Below are 21582 nucleotides of genomic sequence, written 5' to 3'. Positions count from 1 at the left end.
TGCTGTGTGCAAAGCCAACAGACCTGCAAAATGCTGCATGAGCATGGCCCAATCCGTCAAAGTCAACTATTGATGAAGGCTGGGAAGTCAGGGTGGGAGCAGCCTGTAAAGTTGTCAGTGTCACTTCTTGCACCAGATTCCAGCTAGCAGGGAACTTGTGCATGGACATCTCTTGCATGGAAGGGGAGCAGTCCTCCCAGCACAATGCTTCGAGAGAGACCAATGCTTGTGCTTCTTGGCCTTCACCTGACACACAGCATCAATGTTCCTTGGTACCGATGAAGAGTATGTCAAATCCCCACATCTCCTTGCGAGTCAGGTCTGATGCTGATCAGTCCCAATGGTCCTGTTCAGGAACCGGAATCAAGGCATGTGAAGGCCCACTCGATGCACAGTGCTGTCTAGTTGAGGATACAGGTGTCTGCACCATGAGGGTTGATGGTCCCGATGCCAATGCAACTGTCCATGTCAACACAGATTCTTATTCCATAACCAATGCCGAGAATTCAGACCCATCTCCAAAAACTTTGTTTCTGAGCCTCTCTGGATTTCTGAGTTCTTTTCTTAATACACAAGCAAAGAAAATAGTTTAAACAGTTGTGTTTTGGCCCCAAAGCAACAAACCCAAGCAAAAGACTAAAAAAGTAATGGGACAGGTTTGAGGAGTACTACCCGAAAGTAAAAGAAAAAGATATTATGGAAAGGCTCCCAATAATTAAAATCATCTGAGAGAAGCCATGACGACGCACTTCTCTCTCTCACCGTGGATAGACACTCTGCTGGTCCTGCATGCACAGTGGGACACTGTCTTCAACTTTTACATTACATTAGTGATTTCTATTCCGCCTGTGCCTTGCGGTTCTAGGCGGATTACAATATAGAAGATATCTGGGCATTTCCAGTAGAATTGCATTACAGGAGATGAGTAAATTACAGGTTACAGTAGAGAATAACAAAGCAACAAACCAAAACAAAGGAAAAAACCAGGGTCCAACTCTCTGCAGTGAAAAACAATCCAGAACAAACAAACCAAAAAACTGCAGGTTTTGTACACGATGAAGGCAGTCTTTATTGTGACAAGTAAATCTTTTGATTAAAAACCTTTTACCAGGTAAGGGACCCAACACGGTCCGTGTTTCGGACTAACCTTCGTCAGGGGTCCACTTTTGATAAAGGGGAAATTTATCAAAAGGAAAAAGAGCCTTGGACAAGTAACAATAGTTGACGCGCTGAAAAGTGGACCCCTGACGAAGGTTAGTCCAAAACACGGACCGTGTTGGGTCCCTTACCTGGTAAAAGGTTTTTAATCAAAAGATTTACTTGTCACAATAAAGACTGCCTTCATCGTGTACAAAACCTGCAGTTTTTTAGTAGAGAATAACAATACATTCAAGATTACAGAAGATGTTACATAACAACAGATTCAAGTTACAGAGGATGGAGAGTAACAACATATTCATGTTACAGAAGGTGGTTACATAGCGTTGATGGTTACATAATGTTGATATTATAGTCTGAAGATGTGTTTAGTTTGAGGATTTGACTAGGTCACAGGTGTCGAAGTCGGTCCTCGAGGGCCGGAATCCAGTCGGGTTTTCAGGATTTCCCCAATGAATCTGCATGAGATCTATGTACATGCACTGCTTTCAATGCATATTCATTGGGGAAATCCAGAAAACCCGACTGGATTCCGGCCCTCGAGGAGGGACTTTGACACCCCTGGACTAGGTGTTACTATAGGGGTGGTATTCCCAAGGGAATGATCGTGAGCTAATAAGATGGAGGTTAGAGTGATGGGAAGTATTTTAAAATGATATACATGCTTTTAAACGTCTGCACCTGGGACTCATGGATATGTTGCCCACATGTGAGATATGGCCTTCTTGTCCTCAGAGAAAACATGTAACATGAAGAGGAATGAGGGTGCTACTTGACATGCTTTCCTGCATCTTTCTAATTTTTACTATGAGCTCAACTCCTTTACAGGACAAAGATGAGATGCGATTCTCCCTTCTAAATTTAAGAAGTCAATTTATTTCAGGTCCAGTGTATTTTACTCTGTTGATTCTAACCTTAGATGCTCTCACCTTTTCCTTTACAGTTCCATTCTCAGTCCAAAATACTGGAGCGGCCACAAATTTAAGTTTTTCTGGCCCACCCTGTACTACATTGGCTTACCATTCTACCCTCGAGCAAAACTCTCACCATCATCAACCCAGTACACTGATCTGGCCAATCTCAGGAACTAGTAACCCATTATATCAACTCACATACCCTTGAGGCTTGACTAGAGTCACTGCCTCTTCATTTATTTTAGTGATCCTTCTGCAATAAAAGGATTTAATATCCTAGAGCAGAACAGGAAGTAAGTTATGCAGCTGGGCCTCCAAGTGGCCAGCTGGAACAGGAGTTGTTGATTGTTATCTAGACATACTCACCAAAACCTGGAAGAGAAGTAATAGTAAACGGTTATTGGCCATGACATCAGTGTTCAAGACTCCCAAATTGAACCAGCTGCCCAGGCAGCGAAATGATTTTATCAGCATTTTCTCCTCATTTTCTTTCTCCATACAGTTCAACTAATGAGAAGCCAAGGAAAGGAAAAATGGTTAAAAGAAAAAAAGAGAAAAACCAGAAAAACTTTTTGGCAGTTCAGATACTCCTGTTGCTTTATCCATTCCTTAACTGGCCTGAATGTGTAACAGCTACTCATGGATGAGCATAGGGTATACAGCACTAGGAAAGGCTATAAGATAAAATATTCCTGTCTGGCTGTCACTGAAAGGTAATGGCCACCATAAAGATGGGATACTGGGCTAAATGACCCACGTAAGGCTATTCTTATGTTCCCTTATGTAGGGATAGCACAGTTACTTACCGTAACAGGTGTTATCCAGGGACAGCAGGCATATATTCTCACATGTGGGTGACGTCATCTACGGAGCCCCAGCGCGGACAGCTTTTCAAGCAAACTTGCTAGAAGTTTCAAGTTTGCACACTGCACCACGCATGTGCATGCCTTCTGCCCACTAGAGGGCGCATCCCACCTCGTGGTCCTCAGTTCCATAACTAGCATAGAAGCCATCCCCGGGGAGGCGGGCGGGTTGTGAGAATATATGCCTGCTGTCCCTGGATAACACCTGTTACGGTAAGTAACTGTGCTTTATCCCAGGACAAGCAGGCATGATATTCTCACATGTGGGTGACCTCCAAGCCAACCAAAAAAGGGCAGGTGGGAGGATGGCAATTTAGGAAAACAGATTTTGCAAAACTGACTGGCCAAACCGGCCGTCACTCCTGGATAAAGTGTCCAGACAGTAATGAGAGGTGAATGTATGAACCGAAGACCAAGTGGCAGCCTTACATATGTCCTCCATCGGGGTGGATCGGAGGAAAGCTATCGAAGCTGCCATCGCTCGGACCTTGTGCCCCGTGACTCGACCCGGGGGAGGAAGGCCAGCCTGAGCATAGCAAAAGGAAATGCAAGCAGCCAACCAGTTAGACAGAGTGCGCTTGGAAACTGGATGCCCTAATCGATTGGGATCGAAGGACAAAAACAATTGAGGGACCTTCCGATGAGACTTGGTGCGTTGAAGGTAATACGCCAACGCCCTCTTACAGTCAAGCGTGTGAAGCGCCGCCTCGCCCGGATGGGAGTGGGGCTTAGGAAAGAACACAGGAAGGACAATGGACTGATTGAGGTGGAAATCAGAAACAACCTTAGGGACAAACTTAGGATGGGTGCGGAGAACCACCTTGTCATGATGGAAGACGGTGAAAGGGGGATCCGCCACCAAGGCTTGCAACTCCCCAATCCGCCTAGCGGAGGTGAGGGCAATCAGAAACACCACCTTCCAAGTCAGAAATTTCAAGAGGGACTTGTTGAGTGGCTCAAAAGGGGGTTTCATCAGTTGAGCTAAAACCACATTCAAATTCCACACGACAGAAGGAGGCTTAAGAGGGGGACAAACCCTGAGTAACCCTTTCATGAAGCGTGTCACCAAGGGATGGAGTGACAGAGGGCGTCCATCCAGATGTTGGTGGAAAGCAGAAATCGCACTAAGATGAACCCGCACCGAAGTGGTTTTCAAGCCAGAGCGCGACAAATGGAATAAATAGTCCAAAACCGAGGATACCGGAACCGATACCGGATCCAGGTGAAAAGACGAGCACCAGGTGGAAAACCTGGTCCATTTCTGCGAATAGCAAAGCCTCGTCGAGATCTTGCGGGAGGCTTCCAACACCTCCCTCACCGATTGAGACAGATCCGGAGGAGTCAGGGAACAAGAAACCAAGCTGTCAGGTGCAATGACTGCAGATTGGGATGTAACATGGATCCTTGACTCTGAGACAGCAGAGAAGGAAAGACAGGCAGAAGAAGAGGCTCCCTGGCACTGAGCTGAAGCAGCAGGGAGAACCAGTGCTGACGCGGCCATCGAGGTGCTATGAGAATCATCGTGGCTGTGGACGATTTTAGATGTACTAACGTTCGCATGATTAGAGGGAAAGGAGGGAATGCATACAGGAACCTCCCTTCCCAATCGAGAAGGAAGGCATCCGCCTCCAGACGATCCCGCGAGTACATCCGAGAACAATACAGTGGTAGTTTGTGTGTCTCCGGAGAGGCAAACAGATCCACCTGTGGCGTTCCCCAGCGAGCGAAAACCTCGTGCAGAACTGCTGAGTGTAGAGTCCACTCGTGCGGTTGCAGGAGTCGACTGAGTTTGTCCGCCAGACAATTCAGTTCTCCTTGGATGTAGACCGCCCGGAGGAAGATGTTCCGGGAGACCGCCCACTCCCAAAGGCGAAGAGCCTCGGAACAGAGGGGCCAAGACCCCGTTCCCCCCTGCTTGTTCACATAGTACATTGCCACCTGATTGTCCGTGCGGACGAGGACCACCTGGTCCTGCAATATGTGAACGAAGGCTCGAAGTGCTAGGAAGATGGCTCGAAGCTCTAGCACGTTGATATGACACCGACGGTCTTCTGCCGACCCCAGGCCCTGCGTGCGAAGACCGTCGAGGTGGGCTCCCCACGCGTACTCCGAGGAGTCCGTGGTCAGGACCTTGCGAAAAGGAGGAGTGCGAAACAGTAGCCCCATGGACAGATTTGAAGAGTCTGTCCACCAACGCAGCGATTTCCGCAAAAGCGGAGTCACCGAAATGAGGCGAGACACCGGATCGCACTCCTGACGCCACTGGGACGCGAGGGTCCACTGAGGGATCCTCAGATGCAGCCTCGCAAACGGCGTGACGTGTACCGTCGAGGCCATATGACCGAGCAGCATCATCATGCGCTTGGCCGACACCATCGATAGCTGAGAGACCTGGCGGCCCATCCGTACCAAGGCTTCCAACCGCTGGGTCGGAAGGTAGGAGCGCAGGCGCACCGTGTCCAGCACCGCACCTATGAATTGAAGAGACTGAGCCGGCCTCAACTGAGACTTTGGAAAGTTTATCTCGAACCCGAGAGTTTGCAGGAAGGCAATAGACTGTCGGGTCGCTGAGATAACCCCCTCCCTGGTCGGGGCTTTGATAAGCCAATCGTCCAGGTAAGGGAACACATGGAGCCCACGAGACCTCAGGGCTGCCGCAACCACCACCATGCACTTCGTGAATACTCGTGGGGACGCGGCCAGGCCGAAGGGCAGTACCCTGTACTGGAGGTGGAGGTCCCCCACCTGGAAACGTAAAAATCTTTGGCAGGCGGGGTGCACCGGAACATGGGTATACGCTTCCTTCAAGTCGAGGGAGCACATCCAGTCCCCTTCCTCCAAGAGAGGATACAAAACCGGGAGAGATAGCATTCGAAACTTCTCCCGGACCAGGAATTTGTTGAGCTTCCTGAGGTCCAGTATGGGGCGCAGGTCCCCGGTCTTTTTTGGGACCAAAAAGTAACGGGAGTAAAACCCCGTACCCCACTGGTCCATGGGGACCGGCTCGACCGCCCGAAGCTTCAAGAGGGCTTTGGCTTCGGTCAGAAGGGTCGGTAGCTGCGAACGGTTGCAAGAGACTAAACTTGGGGGACTGTCCGGCGGCGAGGACACAAAGTTGAGCGAGTAGCCCTCGGAGACGATCCGGAGCACCCAAGCGTCTGAGGTAATCCCGGTCCATGCCTCCCGGAAGGACCGAAGACGCCCCCCGATAGGAAGGGGTTTCTGTGAAAGTGCGGAGGGGAACCCGCCCCGTCCGCTCAGCCCGTCAAAAGGAAGGCGCGGGCTTAGAAGGGCCCTGCGCCGGGGCTTGGGTTTGTCCCCCTCTGCCTCGTTGAGACGGACGTCTCGGAGGCGGTCTCGAGAAAGCCGGGGTCGACTTCTGAGGGTATCGGCGCGGCGGAGGCCGGAAAGGTTTCTGCAGCGGGGGCCTAGGTTTGGGGCGGACCAGGGATGCTAAAGAGCGCTCCTGCTCCGACAACCGCTTGGTCGCCGCATCTAATGACTCGTCAAATAACTCGGACCCCACACAAGGCAAGTCTGCAAGACGTTCCTGCAGGTTTGGGTCCATGTCGAGGGTGCGAAGCCAGGCCAAGCGGCGCATGGCCACTGCGAAGGCCGACACCCTCGAAACCAGCTCAAAGGCGTCGTACACTGCATGGAATAGGTACAACCGCAATTGAGACAGGTTGGACATAAACTTCTCGAATCCTGCTCTTTGGGAGTCCGGTAACGAGTTTCGATATTGAGGAAGGTCCTTCACCATACCACGCAAATAAGAGGAAAAGGTGAAGGCGTAATTTAGAACCCTGGTGGCCATCAGGGAATTTGAATAGAGGCGACGGCCAAACTTGTCCAGGGTCCGCCCCTCCCTGCCTGGTGGAACCGCCGCAGAAACCCGTGAGGGCTGTGATTTTTTAAGAGCAGACTCCACCAGAAGAGACTGGTGGGAGAGCTGCGCTTTATCGAACCCTTTAGGGGGAATCGTCCTATACTTCGACTCCATTTTTGAAGGCACAGACGTGACTGTAAGAGGGTTTGACAAGTTCTTCAGCCAGGTCTGCAGAAGGACACTGTTGAGAGGGAGTCTAGGCACCTCTCTAGGAGGAGTGGGAAGGTCCTGTTCCTCCAAAAATTCTTTGGAATACTGAGAACCTACCATCAGGTCAATCCCCAGGGCTCGGGCCATGTCCTGAACAAAGGATGAAAATGAGGACGGCCTAGCCTGGGGAGACGGGGTTCTCGACCGCCCCACCGAGGAGAGGGGGGAGGCCTCATGAGAATAATGAGGATCCCTAACAGATCCCGAATCCCAGGATCCCCTCTCCAAGGCCCTCGAGGGGGAAGGGGAAATTATCCTCCTCGCAGAACCCTTGGGCGAGGACCCCGGGGTCCGTGGAACACTCTCCCATTTCCTCGGTGAGGCGGCACGGGAAGACTTCCCACGAGGTGAGCGGAGGAGCCTCGGGTTGTCGAGGCGCAACTCCGACACCTGCAGCGCCTCGCCCCCGAACGACGAGGAACGATCGCGCCGAGGCGAGCCTCGGGGCCGCTTAGGCTTCCTCGATCGGCGCCTCGTCCGAGGCCGCGTCGAGGGCGAGGCGTCCCGGGAAGACCCGGAGGAAGAGGAGGAAAGACGGCGCACTCTGCGCAACTTTTCTTTGGGTCTCACACTACGCTCAGGAGGCTCCCCCGAGGTCGAGGTCAGGGGCGGGGCCGAGACCGAGGTGAACGGGGCCACAGTGCCCGAGACCGAGGTCGCCGAGGCCGGGGCTCCCGAGGTCGAGGGGGCCGAGGCCGGGGCCTCCGAGACCGAAGGCGCCCCGGCCGAGGTCGAGGCCGCCGGAACCGCAGCACGCTGCAACCCTTCCAGGGCTCCCGACAGCTCCGATGAGATCAGGGCTCGAAGGAGATCCTGGAAGGCCGGAATCCCCACGAAGGTGGGGAGTTCCGAGTCCGGGGCACACTCCCTGGAGGGCGACCTCGGTCTCGAGTATTCCCTCGGGGTGTGCGAAGTCGAGGTCCGATGCGGGGCCGGGGTCGACCCACCCGCCTTAGCCTGAGTCGAGGATGGCTTCTTTGCTGAAGGGGATGGAACAGAGGACTTACCCGAAGCTGGCTTCGCTGACGACGCCTTCGAAGACGAGGGCCGAGGCGAAGCCGAGGCCCCCGAGGACGCCGAGGCCGAGGTCAAGGCCGGGGCCGAAGCCGACGTCGAGGCCTTAGGCGGCGCGTCGACAGCGAACAATTCAGCCATTCTGGCCTTACGGCGACGGAGGGCCCTGTTTTGGAAAGTTGCACAGCGATCACACGACGCTGTCGGATGTTCGGGCCCAAGACAGACAATGCACCACCGGTGAGGGTCAGTGATGGAAAGTAACCTCTCACACCGGCTGCACTTTTTGAATCCCGTAACAGGACGGGACATCAATGAAGAAAAAGAAGAAGGCCGGGAACGACCAACGTCCCGCGGCCACGGCTTCCGGGAGCCCCCGGAGCCCAACGAAAAACAAAATATTTTTTTTTTTTTTTTTAAAGAAAGGAACAGAACGAAAGCAGCACCGCGAACTAATTCGATGAAAAAACAACAAACTAAACGCGGCAGCTAGAAGGCAAAACACTGGAGCTCAGATCCACAGGGCTTTCTTGCTCCGCGGAAAAAATTGAACTGAGGACCACGAGGTGGGATGCGCCCTCTAGTGGGCAGAAGGCATGCACATGCGTGGTGCAGTGTGCAAACTTGAAACTTCTAGCAAGTTTGCTTGAAAAGCTGTCCGCGCTGGGGCTCCGTAGATGACGTCACCCACATGTGAGAATATCATGCCTGCTTGTCCTGGGATAAAAATTATTGCGGTACATTACTTTAGTATAGCACCCTGCAACTCCTCCAGTGCCATCTGCATTAAATATCTTTTCTGCCTCTCGTCCAAATAAAATCTAATACACAATGAGGAAACCCACCCTTGAAAGACTGGCATAGTAACATAGTAGATGACGGCAGATATGCAATAAAGATTTGAGGACCATTAACAAAATATTGTAATAATTGAATTTCATTTTCCCATAATAAGAAAATAGTTAAAGAAGAAAGGGAGGGAGGGGATATGGGAGGGGGATTTATACTCTTTATTATAAATTATAAATAAAATATTATTAATAGATGGTATTCTTACATGAAAACAATGTAATAAAGGGAGGGGAAAAGGTTCATAATTTAAAAAATAATTGATAAAATCATTACAATATATATGTTGTATAATTTTATAAGAAAAATAATTACAATTATATGATATATAAAATCATAAGAAATATAAGATAAGAAATGTTATGTATAAAATACATTATAGAAATATCAAGTGTATTATTAAGATAATTGTATGAAAATTTATGACACTTGTTGTTAAATGAAAAAAATCAATAAAAAACTTAAACTGGAAAAAGATGACGGCAGATAAAGACCCAAATGGTCCATCCAGTCTGCCCAACCTGATTCAATTTAAATTTTTAATTTTTTCTTCTTAGCTATTTCTGGGCAAGAATCCAAAGCTTTATCCTGTACTGTGCTTGGGTTCCAACTGCCGAAATCTCTGTTAAGACTTACTCCAGCCCATCTACACCCTCCCAGCCATTGAAGCCCTCCCTAGCCCATCCTCCATCAAACGACCATTTACAGACATAGACCGTGTAAGTCTGCCCAGTACTGGCCTTAGTTCAATATTTAATATTATTTTTCTGATTCTAAATCCTCTGTGTTCATCCCACGCTTCTTTGAACTCAAGTCACAGTTTTACTCTCCACCACCTCTCTCGGGAGCGCATTCCAGGCATCCACTACCCTCTCCGTAAAGTAGAATTTCCTAACATTGCCTTTGAATCTACCACCCCTTAACCTCAAATTATGTCCTCTGGTTTTACCATTTTCCTTTCTCTGAAAAAGATTTTGTTCTACATTAATACCCTTCAAGTATTTGAACGTCTGAATCATATCTCCCCTGTCTCTCCTTTCCTCTAGGGTATACATATTCAGGGCTTCCACTCTCTCCTCATACGTCTTCTGGCACAAGCCTCCTATCATTTTTGTCGCCCTCCTCTGGACCGCCTCAAGTCTTCTTACGTCCTTCGCCAGCAAAGACTGTACAAGACATTCATATCATTAGCTAAGGTCTTTCTTACGACATGACCCAGAGTCTTAGTAGAAGAAAAGATAACAAAAAAAGGCAAGGTGGATATCTTAACAACCAAAAAAAGGCTTTATAACTCTTCTTATAATGTCCCCTGAAGAAGGTGTTTTCAACGCCGAAATTGGGATCCTTGTTGGGACCTACTGTTTCTAATAAAGACTTTTTTTGGTTGTTAAGACATCCACCTTGCCTTTTTTTTTGTTGTCTTGTGCTTTTAGCCCAAGGTGAGGAACTCTTTTCTTTTAAATCTTTATTCATTTTTACATCTTACAAAAAGTGTTGTTTTTACTGCGTGTTAAAGCAGCTCCTGATTGGTGAGGCACAACTTTAGTACAGGACGATGGTGTCGGGGTGAGCGATGCCGGTTTCACCACACTCGATGCAGGAGGGGTCGATGCCGGTTTCGCCCGAACCGGGGAGGTATCAGATGAAGTGGAGGCTGAGGGATCCTTAGCTGCGTCCATCTTGAACATCGATTCCCACAATAGGCAACGCCGCTTGAATGAGCGTGCCGTAAGGGTAGAGCAAGGCCTGCACGATTTCGGGATGTGGTCAGGGCCCAAACACTGCAAACAGCGCCAGTGAGGGTCCGTGAGTGAAATCGCGCGTTGGCACTTGCTGCACTTTTTAAACCCGGTGATTGGCCGGGACATAGGCCGGAAAATCTCCGCCGCGAGGTCGAAGCCAGTGGGCCTGAGCCACGTGGCCGGCCCGTTCGACCCGCCGGAGGAAATAATCTTCTTTTTTTTTTTTTTTTACTGAAAAAGAAAAGAACTGTTAACTGTAATTAAAAGAAAGCGAAAACGCGGACAAGGAAGGCAAATTTAACTGAATTCAGCTAGCGCATGAAGAAGTTGAATTTCTCAGCTCCGCGGAAAAGAAAGAACTGAGGAGACACGCCCGGATCTCCGGGTAGGAAGGCACCGGCGCATGCGCGGTGCGGGCATCTAGAAACTTTAAGTTTCTACAAGCAACACGTGCTTGTGAGACGTCCGTACCGGGGCTCTGTCTGATGACATCACCCACTAGTGAGAATACCTGCCTGCTTGTCCTGGGATAAAGCGAGTGATTTCCTTCCCTCGCCGGCGCTCCGGCTGCCCTCTCCTGCCTAAAAACCATATTCGCGGTTTTTTGAAATTCACGGGGGTTCCTGGAACATAATCCCCGCGAATTTCAGGGGAGTACTGTATACATTTAATCTCAAACCAGTCTGTAATTCTAATGCAATAGCCATAAAATATTCTAGCAAAACACAAATGTTTGCAGTTCTCACCAAGAAAATTCTAGTTGGTAATGTCTCCGAGTGACAAAGTTACAGGATGATGATCCCACAGCTAATAAATTTTTCATGCTATCAAAAATGAATGTGCACGTGTCTCTGTGTGCCAATTTATCACACATATATTGTAGACATTTTTATTTGACAGAATATCCTGAAACTTGATTGGCTGGGAAATCCCTATAGGATGGCTTTAGTAAGCCATGTGCTAGTAGCTCTCAAACTATGTCTGACTTCATGCAACTTTCATGCACCAACTGCTTCAGGACTGGCACAGAGAAGCAAATCCTTTCACATCTAAAACCAGATGGAACAAAGCATTGAACAAGTATAAAACACAAACAAGTTACAATAGGGAACATGGTTCCTTTTACAGAAGATTCCACATTTTGCAGCCTTTACCCAATCCCAGCTAACTCGGTGTGAGAAAGGACTCACAAGGAGAGATACCACAGTGCTGGAGGCAGCAGACAGTTCTTCAATAATTTCACTCCGTCGGTTGGCTCCAATGCGTAAGGATCGACTGTGAACCTCCTCAGGCAGGACTGTAAGGATCTCCAAAAGGAAGGGAAGTGAACTTGTCTCATTACTATACCTGTAGAGCAGAGAACAAAACATAAAAGTACAAAGTTAGACTGTAAGCTCTCTTGGGACTGGAAAATACCTATTGTATTTTAATGTTATGTTAAGTGAGCTAAATCCAAAAATCCCTTCCCTTTACAAAATGGTGCCTACACGGGCACTCAGTTATAAAATAACCCTCTAGAAATATAATATAATCAAGCTGTTAAAAATAAAATGTTGGAAAAATAGAATATAAAAGCTATAAATAAAAAAACTGACCTACAGCTAATACCATTATATGTTAGCAGTCATGCAGCAATCTCTGCCTCTTATAGAAAAAGATTGTTTTATTTTCACAATATGGTGAATTTCACAATATGGTGAATTTTGAAAATTCAACGGCATTTTAAAATCATATTAGGAGAAATCTGGAGATAAAGGTTGAATAACTTACTTTTCAATCAGTGTCTGCACACAGCCTTTCCAAGAAGCCATCTGTAGAGCAAGATCTGCTATTGCTAAAGCAAGCTAAAGGAGAAAACAAACAATACCATTGTAAGATAAGTCATAAGCAAGAGATAGTAAATTATGGGAAGAAACTCAAGTCCAATATTTGTGAAGAAGAAATTTTTGTCCAAGGAAAAGGGAGACCTGCAGCTGAGTAGCTGAAGTATAACTGAAAAAGGAGACAGACATACTCATAGGTGCTGATTTCAAATACTGTATGCAGTTGAACAGAGAAGAAAGTGTGCAAGAGAAACCCAATAACTACTGTAGTATTATGTGTATGGAGGAACCATGTCAGTCTATAAATGCCATCATATGATTCACTTCCCCTTCAACACTATTTCTGAACATTTAAGCACCTTTAGGACCAGCCTATTACTGAGAACCATTTCACTTAAGAGAACAAGTGGATAGTCAATCCACAAGGGCCAGAGCAGCAAGAAACAAATCATGCCACAGAAGTTGATCCAAACACCTTTAATTAACAATAGTTGCAGGATGGGTAACACACAGAGCCCGACTTAACTAAGTTTTGCCCTAATTGGACTGCTTCAGGGGCTATAAAACCAAATTACTGTCAGGAAAAACATATCAGCACAAGTTGTACCACAAAGCATTCTAAATTTGCTATTTATGCCACTTAAAGCTTAAAAATAACATGTTATCTCATGATAATGCTAACAGGGGCAAGACCATGGATGTCTACCTGCAGGGGAGAAAATGTTACTTTGTAAGATTCAACAGGTGATCTTGTCTTATTTATTAACTTTCTTTTCCCCAATCTTCTAAATCAGTCCAGATATGTGGATTCTCTCTTTTCTACCAGCAGATAGAAACATGAAACAAGTGTCCTGTGAAGCCCTCAGAAACACAAGGACTAAACCATTAGATCCTGGCACAAGGCATTAGAAACCATCAAGACCTGGACATTTGCAAGGGAGGCTGATTGTTTTTATGTTCTGCAACAAAGCAGATGTGATATTTGCTAAGTATTTCATTTTCTTCAGCCTCACTTTTGATGAACCAGGTTGTAAGAACACAAACTGATCCAGCATCAGCACCAGGCCCTGTCAAAGTTCTCCAGTGGTTGAAAACCACAGGGAGGTCACCATCTGCAATCTCACTAGCTCCACATGCCAGTTACCTGGGCCAGTCCAGGGCTACCAGCACCACAATGATCTAGCTTCTAAAATCAGTGTTTCCCAAGTCGATCCTGGAGTACCCCCCTTTGCCAGTCAAGTTTTCAGTATATCCACCATGAATATGCAAAAATGATTTGCATGCACTGCCTCCCTTGTATGCAAATCTCTTTCACGTATATTCACTGTGGATATCCTGAAAACCTGACTAGCAAAGGGACCAACTTGGAAAACACTGTTCTAAATGACCCTACCTACTAGAGACCGGGGCGAAACACAAAGTAGACCGCCACAAGGTCATGGTTGAGCTAGTATATATTGGGTTCTTTTCTCTGACTGAATTTGCAAACCTTAGTGTTCTACCCTGTCACCATCACCATTAGGTTCATCTCTGGCATTTGTCTTTCCTGAACAGTAAATGCAAATGCCATCTCTGCTAACTTCCCTCCTCTGGAAACAACATGTCTACTTAAAAAGCATGTGAATGTTCTCTGCTCCAGCCAGATAGGTTGCCAGAAGGGAAGACAGATATCTTTCTGCCCAGGCTACAAGCAACATATCCTCCTGGGAAACATGATGGCTTGAAGTCCATTGCTAGCTCACAAGCTGTGGCAATGTAACAAGATTAGACTCGAGATCACTTGAGCCAAATAAAGGAAGGCCTAAGTGCAACTTAGAGACCACTTCACCTCCCTCAGGTGCAAGCTTCCCAGTGTCACCTCAAACCAAAAATGTACTCCACTATTGCTTAGATAGTGATCCATATTGGTGTCTCCAAGTCCTTCTGGCCAATAAGTGTTAAAACTCAAGGGAGGAGCAGTAAAGTCAGTCAAAGGAGAAAAAGAGGCACAGCAAGCTATGGAGACACTAAAATTAGCTGGTTGAGAAAACAGCAGGGAGAGCTCTTCAAAATGGCCAGATGCCAGCGATTGAACTACAAGACTGAATGGGAACCTGATGGCCCCACCATCACCAATGCCAAATCTGAAGCTCTGACCCAGAGGGACCTCCCGAACCATACTCTGCTGCTACTCTTCACTTCCCAGTGTGAGAACAGCACTTAATAGCTGAGATAGAAAGGAAAAGAAACATAGGTGTGCCCACCAATGTAAAGGACTGACAGACCAGAAGCAGTTTATAGTGGCTCATAACCAATTCAGATCCTGCAAACTGTGGCCACAAGCATTTAGAAGATGCCAAAAAATGCCTTTTTTTCCATGAGGAGGGAGAATGGGGCAGCAGCATGGAGGGAGAAGGGACCAAGTATACCCCCTAAAGTAGGCACCGCTTAGCCTAAACATCCCCAGCTCAACTGAACTGAGAAACTCAGAACAGGATAAAAGTAGAAAAGACAAGCAAGAGCTTATGAGAGACTGACTGACCAAGGAGCATGTCATCCTGTGTGACAGACCACAATTTAATGCTCTCTATCTCCACCTTCTAGTACTGTAGATAATCATATTCCATAAGTCTCTGGATTCATCTGCAGCTGCTGACAAGGAATAAGTAGTTCTACATATCTTCCTTCCCCAGATACAGAAAACTGAAAAGGGAATATTGTACTCTTGACTGTAAAGGCAGCATCTGGCCTCACAGGTCTTCATTTGGGGATTTCTGATATAAAAATCATGATTTAAATGGATTTGAAAGGTTCAAAGAATTAAAATATTTAGTGGAGATAGCTCTTTATAGTATTTGAAAAAACCTAAGAGGTATTTATCTAGTCAAAACGACTCAGTTGGCCAATATATTCTCTGCCAATTCTTAAAGCAGCAGCATGCCAAATCAATGACAAAGGAAATCTTTCCCTATAAAAGATTCTTGTGATCCTCATAGTCAAACTTCTAAAACTTCTGCTCTTGCTGTTTTGTCTTACTGTTTAACCTATAAATGAAACTGTTGACAAAATTTATGAGCTTATTTAAGTACTGAAGATTCCAAAAGTAACAACTATGTTGCAGAGCTTTTTAATTACAACTTCCTAAACACACCAGCAAGTTCCACCTTTTCTACTTTTCTCTGCCACTATCTAGTTTTGCAGTCTTTCCCTTTTGCAACTTCTAAGAATATATACTGCGCCAGACAGTCCTATAAAGAAGTCATATGCTCACCTGAGTTACAATGACAGGTGACAAGTCTTTTAAGTTCTGAATATGTGAAAGCAAAGAGTCTCGCAAGGAAATATGAGAGTCTGCAGGGAGCTCATAGAATGAGGTCTGAATCTTCATCTTCATAGTCTGTGCAGCAAAGTAACAAGATTCCACATCCTGCCGTAACTGCAGCAATTGGTCTGACACCTCCCAAGCATGCACCTACAAAAAACAAGATAACACAATTAGGACAGCTTCAGCTCCCAAAATGTAAAATAAAGAGCTCATCTTCAATATGTGGGAATTCTCTACCTATTCAGCTAAGAATTCTGACAGTGTCCTCAATTATTTGTCAGGATGGGTCTGGTTGGAGTAATCATCCTCAAGAACCTGTGTGGTCTATTTGATTTCCAAAATATTCACAATTGATAAGTATAACATATATTTGCATAATATAATGGCATTGAGAATATGATCTCATGCATATTTAATTGAGGATAATCTAAAAACCAGGAGACAGGCAAGTAATAATAATAATTTATTTCTTATATACTGCCAAAGCCATGGTAGTTCGAGGCAGTTTACAATAAGAGAAGCTGGACAGTCAGCGATATAGTTACAATATAGAATTAATGAATACAAGTACATTGAATGCAAGAACAAATAGGAAAGGCTGGACAGTCAGCGACATAATTACAGTGTAGAAGCACTAAACATTCCACAGGTATAGAGTTCCAGAACAAGGCAGAAAAACCCACAATTCGCACATCAGCAAAGCTTCTTCTGTGAAAATTATTAAAAGGAAAAAGCCTCAGATCCCCCCCTCCACCAAACCGAGAAACTCAGGTTGAAAACAGGTGAAGTTTTACAGGGTATAATAAAGTCACTGGCATAAAAAACCTCCTCAATAATATTTCAATAAAGAAAAGCCTTGTGCAATGCAAGTGGGATATACTCTGCCTTGTATCGGGAACCCTATAATCTGAAAATGATTTGAAAAGCCAAATTCTATTGAGTGAACAGAGAGACACCGCACATCGACGGTGGCCAGCATTTCGCTAATTATGAGCTGCCTCAGGATGTGAAGTCACAATCCTACAAAACACAAAGTTATAGAAGATCAAATACTTAACGTTTGAAGGATAGCTGCTCAAATCTCTCAGCAAAAAGAACCGGACACTTTTCAACGTACTCTCAAATCAACTCCTCGATCAAACATGGTGGTTCCCCAAACACGAAGGGAGGATTATGCCCTGCCTACTGAGCATACATTAGTGTGGAGGAGATAAATATCATTTCCTCTCAGGACTAGTGCAACTATTTTAGTGCCCTATGCAAACCTTCAGCCTTGTGCCCCCCCCCCCCAACCCACTAACAAATCATAACCACCCCAAAACCACTCTTCCCTGAATATTCTGAATAAATGGGCTCACTGAAAACTGCCCACTCTCCCGACTGGTGAAAGTACATCCTGCTTCTTTTTGTGTGGTCGTTGGGACCTATTTTCATGCCATTTGGCAGCAGTCACTCTGCTACCACACAGAAGATGCTGCCCATTTACCTAGTCTTAGCAATAGCTGCTTCCTCCTTATGACAAATAGTAATAAACTGTTAAATATAATGCACAAGTTTACTAATTTACAGATTCATATAAGCTCCAAGATACATCAAATCTAGCCAAAAGCATTAGATATCAGCATTTACCAAAGAGGCATATTAAGTCATACAACAAAAGAACAAAGAAGACCCAGTAATCCACAGTAAAATCAATCCAACGAGAAAAACAAAAAAAGACTGTGGATAGGAAGGTCTGGAAATGATTTATTATCTCTCTTCACAATAAAATCATAAAAATACAAATGTAATAGGCCAACCAGACCCTACCGGTCTGTGTTTCGGCAAACATGCCTTCCTCAGGGGTCCAGTTGATGTTAAAACACAAATAAAAATAATAAAAAGAGGACTAAAAGCAAAATACTTGTCTTTGAGCGGAAGCCAAACAGACCAAGCTACATTGGTTCAAGTGCTTCTGCTAGAACCTGTTTGGCAGGCTATCTAGGACAATGTTTCCCTGGTTAGTCCTGAATACTCTCTTGCCAGTCAGGTTTTCAGGATATCTACAATGAATATGAAAGATGTGCAGTGTATGCAAATTAATCTAATGCATTTCAATATGGATATTCTGAAAACCTGACTGGCAAGAGGGTACTCCAGTACTAAACTTGTGAAACACTGATCTGGGAAAGCAAAAATTTGAGTTAATATCCATGCTAGTACTAGTAGCTATGTGGATTATTACAGGCATAAACTTTGATTGGGTTTGTTTTTTTTTTGGGGGGGGTTAAATCATGTTTATTGAGGTCAACCAGAGTAACACAGGGCATACAAAGAATACAAAGGCAAACAAAAGCGGCTGTGAACATTGCAAAACAATACAGTAATCATCACCAGCAGAGAACACAATAGTAATGATATAAAAACCACATTATGCAGACAGTAATAATAACAAAAAGAATGAGGACCCCACAGCCCCCCCCCCCACCTAGAGTGTATCAAAAAGAACAAATACAATAGCCAATGAGAGTGTGGGGGCTACGGAACACCTCAGGCTCCTCAGTCCAGGAGGAGTGTTCTCAGAGCGCGGTCTGGAGCTGTCGCTCATTGTTACTTTGATTGTGATCCCTTTAGGGACAGTGGAATGCATACTATACCCGAACATAAGAATGGTTTCAAGTTCAAGTTTCAAGTTTATTAAAATTTTGATATACCGATCATCACAAGTATCTGGTCAGTTTACAATGGTAAGAAATACAAATTGTAGAAATAAAAATAAATAAATAGCCTTACTGGGTCAGACCAAAATGGTCCATCAAGCCCAGTAGCCCGTTCTCACGGTGGCCAATCTAGGGCAAGCAGTGGCTTCCCCCATGTCTCTCTCAATAACAGACTGTGGACTTTTCCTCCAGGAAATTGTTCAAACCTTTCCTAAAACCAGCTATGCTATCTGCTCTTACCAGAACCTCTGTAAAAGCATCCCAGAGCTTGACTATTCTGAGTGAAAAAATAGTTCCTCCGATTCAAGACAAATTACTGTATTTCCCCATATATAAGCCGCGGCCTATACACGGGTTTTACAAACCCTATAACCCTAGTTATATGGGGCAGCCTATATAAAACTTTTAAATCATTCCCCCACCCCTAGTACCTTTTTAGGAAGCCCCCTCGCTGGCGTGGGGCTCGAGTCTCCAGTGGTGCAGGGCAGGTGCAATCTCTTCGGCATCCGGCCTGCCCCCGCACCACTTGCCGAGTAGCTGAGGTCAGTTCTCATGAGTCCCGCAAGAGCTGACATCAGCCATTCAGCGGACGGTGCACAAACTTGCTTTTCCACAGTACATGCTCACTATGCCAAGGTGTTCCCTACCACATGTGGAACAAAGAAAAAAAAAGACCGACCCTTCTCTCTATTTTCAACATTTCAGTTTGTTAATCAGTAGTTGGCAGTATACATAGCAACCAGCAAGAAATATGTATTCATAAACAGGTTAATCATGTAGTGGGTGTTGTACATTTATATAACTAAATACCTACCCAAAAATACCGTATTTTCACTCATATACCGCGCATCCGTGTAAAACGCGCACACGGGTATAGCGCGCGGGAAATTGTAATTTATGTAAAGAAATTTTTATATACCGCGCACACCCGTATACTGCGCATGCCCCGCCCCGACTCTACCGTCGCCGCCCGACTCTCCTCTCCCCCTTGAAGTCCTGTCCCCCCTTGAAGTCCTGTCCCCACCCTGAAAGCCTGATGCCCCCCCAACGTCCGATTCACCCCCCGCAGGACCGCTCGCACCCCCCACCCCGAAGGACCGCTCGCACTCGCACCCCCACCCCGAAGGACCGCTCGCACTCGCACCCGCACCCCCACCCCGATGGACCGCTCGCACCCCCACATCATGAAGAAGCTGCCTACCGTTGTCCTGCTGCTTCCTCTGCCAGCGGTCCCGCCCCTTCTCTGAGCCCTGCGTCTGCGCTGCTTCCTCTTCCGGTGGTCCCGCCCTTTCTCTGACGTCAGAGAAAGGGCGGGACCGCCGGAAGAGGAAGCAGCGCAGACGCAGGGCTCAGAGAAGGGGCGGGACCGCCGGCAGAAGAAGCAGCAGGACAACAGTAGGCAGCTTCTTCATGATGGGGGGGGTGGGGAGGCTGTGGGGGTGCGAGCGGTCCATCGGGGTGGGGGTGCGGGTGCGAGCGGTCCTTCAGGGTGGGGGTGCGAGCGGTCCTGCGGGGGGGTGAATCGGACGTCGGGGGGGGGGGGAACTATGTAAAAAAAATGTGTACAACGCGCTCACGAATATAACGCACATGGTTATACTCGGTTTGTAAAATCGTGTATAACGCACGCGTTATATGCGTGAAAATACGGTATGCATCTGTGAGTGTTTAGTACTAATGCATAGCTTTAGACTCCTACCTCAAGGAAATGACAGTGAGCAGATTCTGTTGCAGGGCTAGGTTAGACAGTTGCAAACACTTCTGTAGTGCCCCATCTTCAAAAAAGCTGAGAACATTGTTATCAAGAAATAAATGCTTCAAGTCAAGCAGTCTTTGAAAATTCAGCCCTGTTCCATTTCTGCTGTCATCTTTGTCTTAGGGGTGGCTCCTCCCTGGCGCTTTCAGGCCTTTCCCGGGGCACGTTAGCCAGCGCTAATGTGCGCAAGCGGCTCTAGCACCGGCTTCTCCACCCAGACCCTGGGCACGCGCCGCGCTCCGCCCCTTAGCTACCCGGAAGTACCGGGCTTCAGTCGCCTGCTCCCAGTAGGCCAAGAGAGAGGGCGGGAGTGGGGAGTGGCTGCCATGGTGATCTGTCCGACTCCCTGGTGACAGGAGCCGCAGCAGCACCTTTAAAGTGAAAAAAGAAGTCTGGCAAGGGAGCCGGCCAACTGGCAGTTCAAGTCGGAGCTTCGGTCTGGCCTGCTCCCTGCTCGCCTTGCCATATTGTATTTTTTTAGTTGAAAGACACGGCGGTGACTCCTCTCATGATCCCCACCTGCGTCGGAAGTCCGACGCAGGCGGGGATCGTGAGAGGAGCCATTGTTGCGTCTTTCAACTAAAAAATACAATACGGCAGGGAGCAGGCCAGACCGCAAAACAGCAAGGAGCAGCAGGGAGCAGGCCAGACCGAAAAACAGAACCCTAAGCCGCGCATGCGCACTCCTACCTGTGGGTCGCTACAGCTCACGGAAAACCGGCGCATGTATAGGAAGTGCGCATGCGCGGCTTACCGTTTTATTATATTAGATAGTGCTATAACTGAAGAGGCTTTTATTATCCTAAATCACTTTTCACTCAAATTCCCAGATTTTTTCACTCTAAGCCGTTTCCAAATGATTAGAGCACAGGAAGTGCAAGTGTTCTAGTCTGCCAATAATACTTCAGCAGTCACAAAGGGGAAGACCAACACTGCCACTACCTTTGTTAGTTGTCCTTCCCTTACTGCTACTATATCTTTTCTATAGCGCTCAATGGCGTACACACACTGTACATTTAACATGTAATAGATGGTCCCTACTATTTGGACAGACAGACAAGACATATAGGGGTTGGGGAGTTTTTTTTTGCAGAGAGAATAATAGGATGGACATAGGTAATTTTGCCAAAAGTGAGAATTAAGAGATGAAAGCAGCCTCAAAAAAGTAGGTTTTTAGCTTGGATTTGAATACTGCGAGAGAGGGAGCCTGACAATGACTTAAGCAGTCTGTTTTTCATCCAATCTTAGCTGGCAGTATGTTTGAGAATCAGCCTGCTAGTAATGATTTGCAAAGCATGCAAATGCAGGTACAGGAGTTTGTTACTATGTAAATTCTATAATACGGCTTGCAGTGGGTACTA

At 46.6% G+C, this 21582-nt stretch overlaps 1 protein-coding gene across 2 annotated transcripts in view; it reads right to left on the bottom strand.

Annotated features, from left to right (window-relative positions):
* TNPO3 (transportin 3) overlaps positions 1–21582 on the bottom strand; it is a 223501-nt gene that overhangs the window by 188365 nt on the left and 13554 nt on the right. For both annotated transcript variants that reach the window (XM_033959585.1, XM_033959586.1), the window contains exons 2-5: positions 15713–15913; positions 12410–12483; positions 11830–11986; positions 2439–2579 (exon numbers count right to left, since the gene is read on the bottom strand). In XM_033959585.1, the coding sequence (XP_033815476.1) occupies positions 2439–2579; positions 11830–11986; positions 12410–12483; positions 15713–15913 (573 nt within the window). The remainder of the gene's footprint in view (positions 1–2438; positions 2580–11829; positions 11987–12409; positions 12484–15712; positions 15914–21582) is intronic.

This window comes from Geotrypetes seraphini, chromosome 9 (assembly GCF_902459505.1).
Source record: "Geotrypetes seraphini chromosome 9, aGeoSer1.1, whole genome shotgun sequence".
NCBI lineage: Eukaryota > Metazoa > Chordata > Amphibia > Gymnophiona > Dermophiidae > Geotrypetes > Geotrypetes seraphini.
Note: the sequence above shows the minus strand (reverse complement) of the source record. Positions and strands in the feature narration are given on the sequence as shown.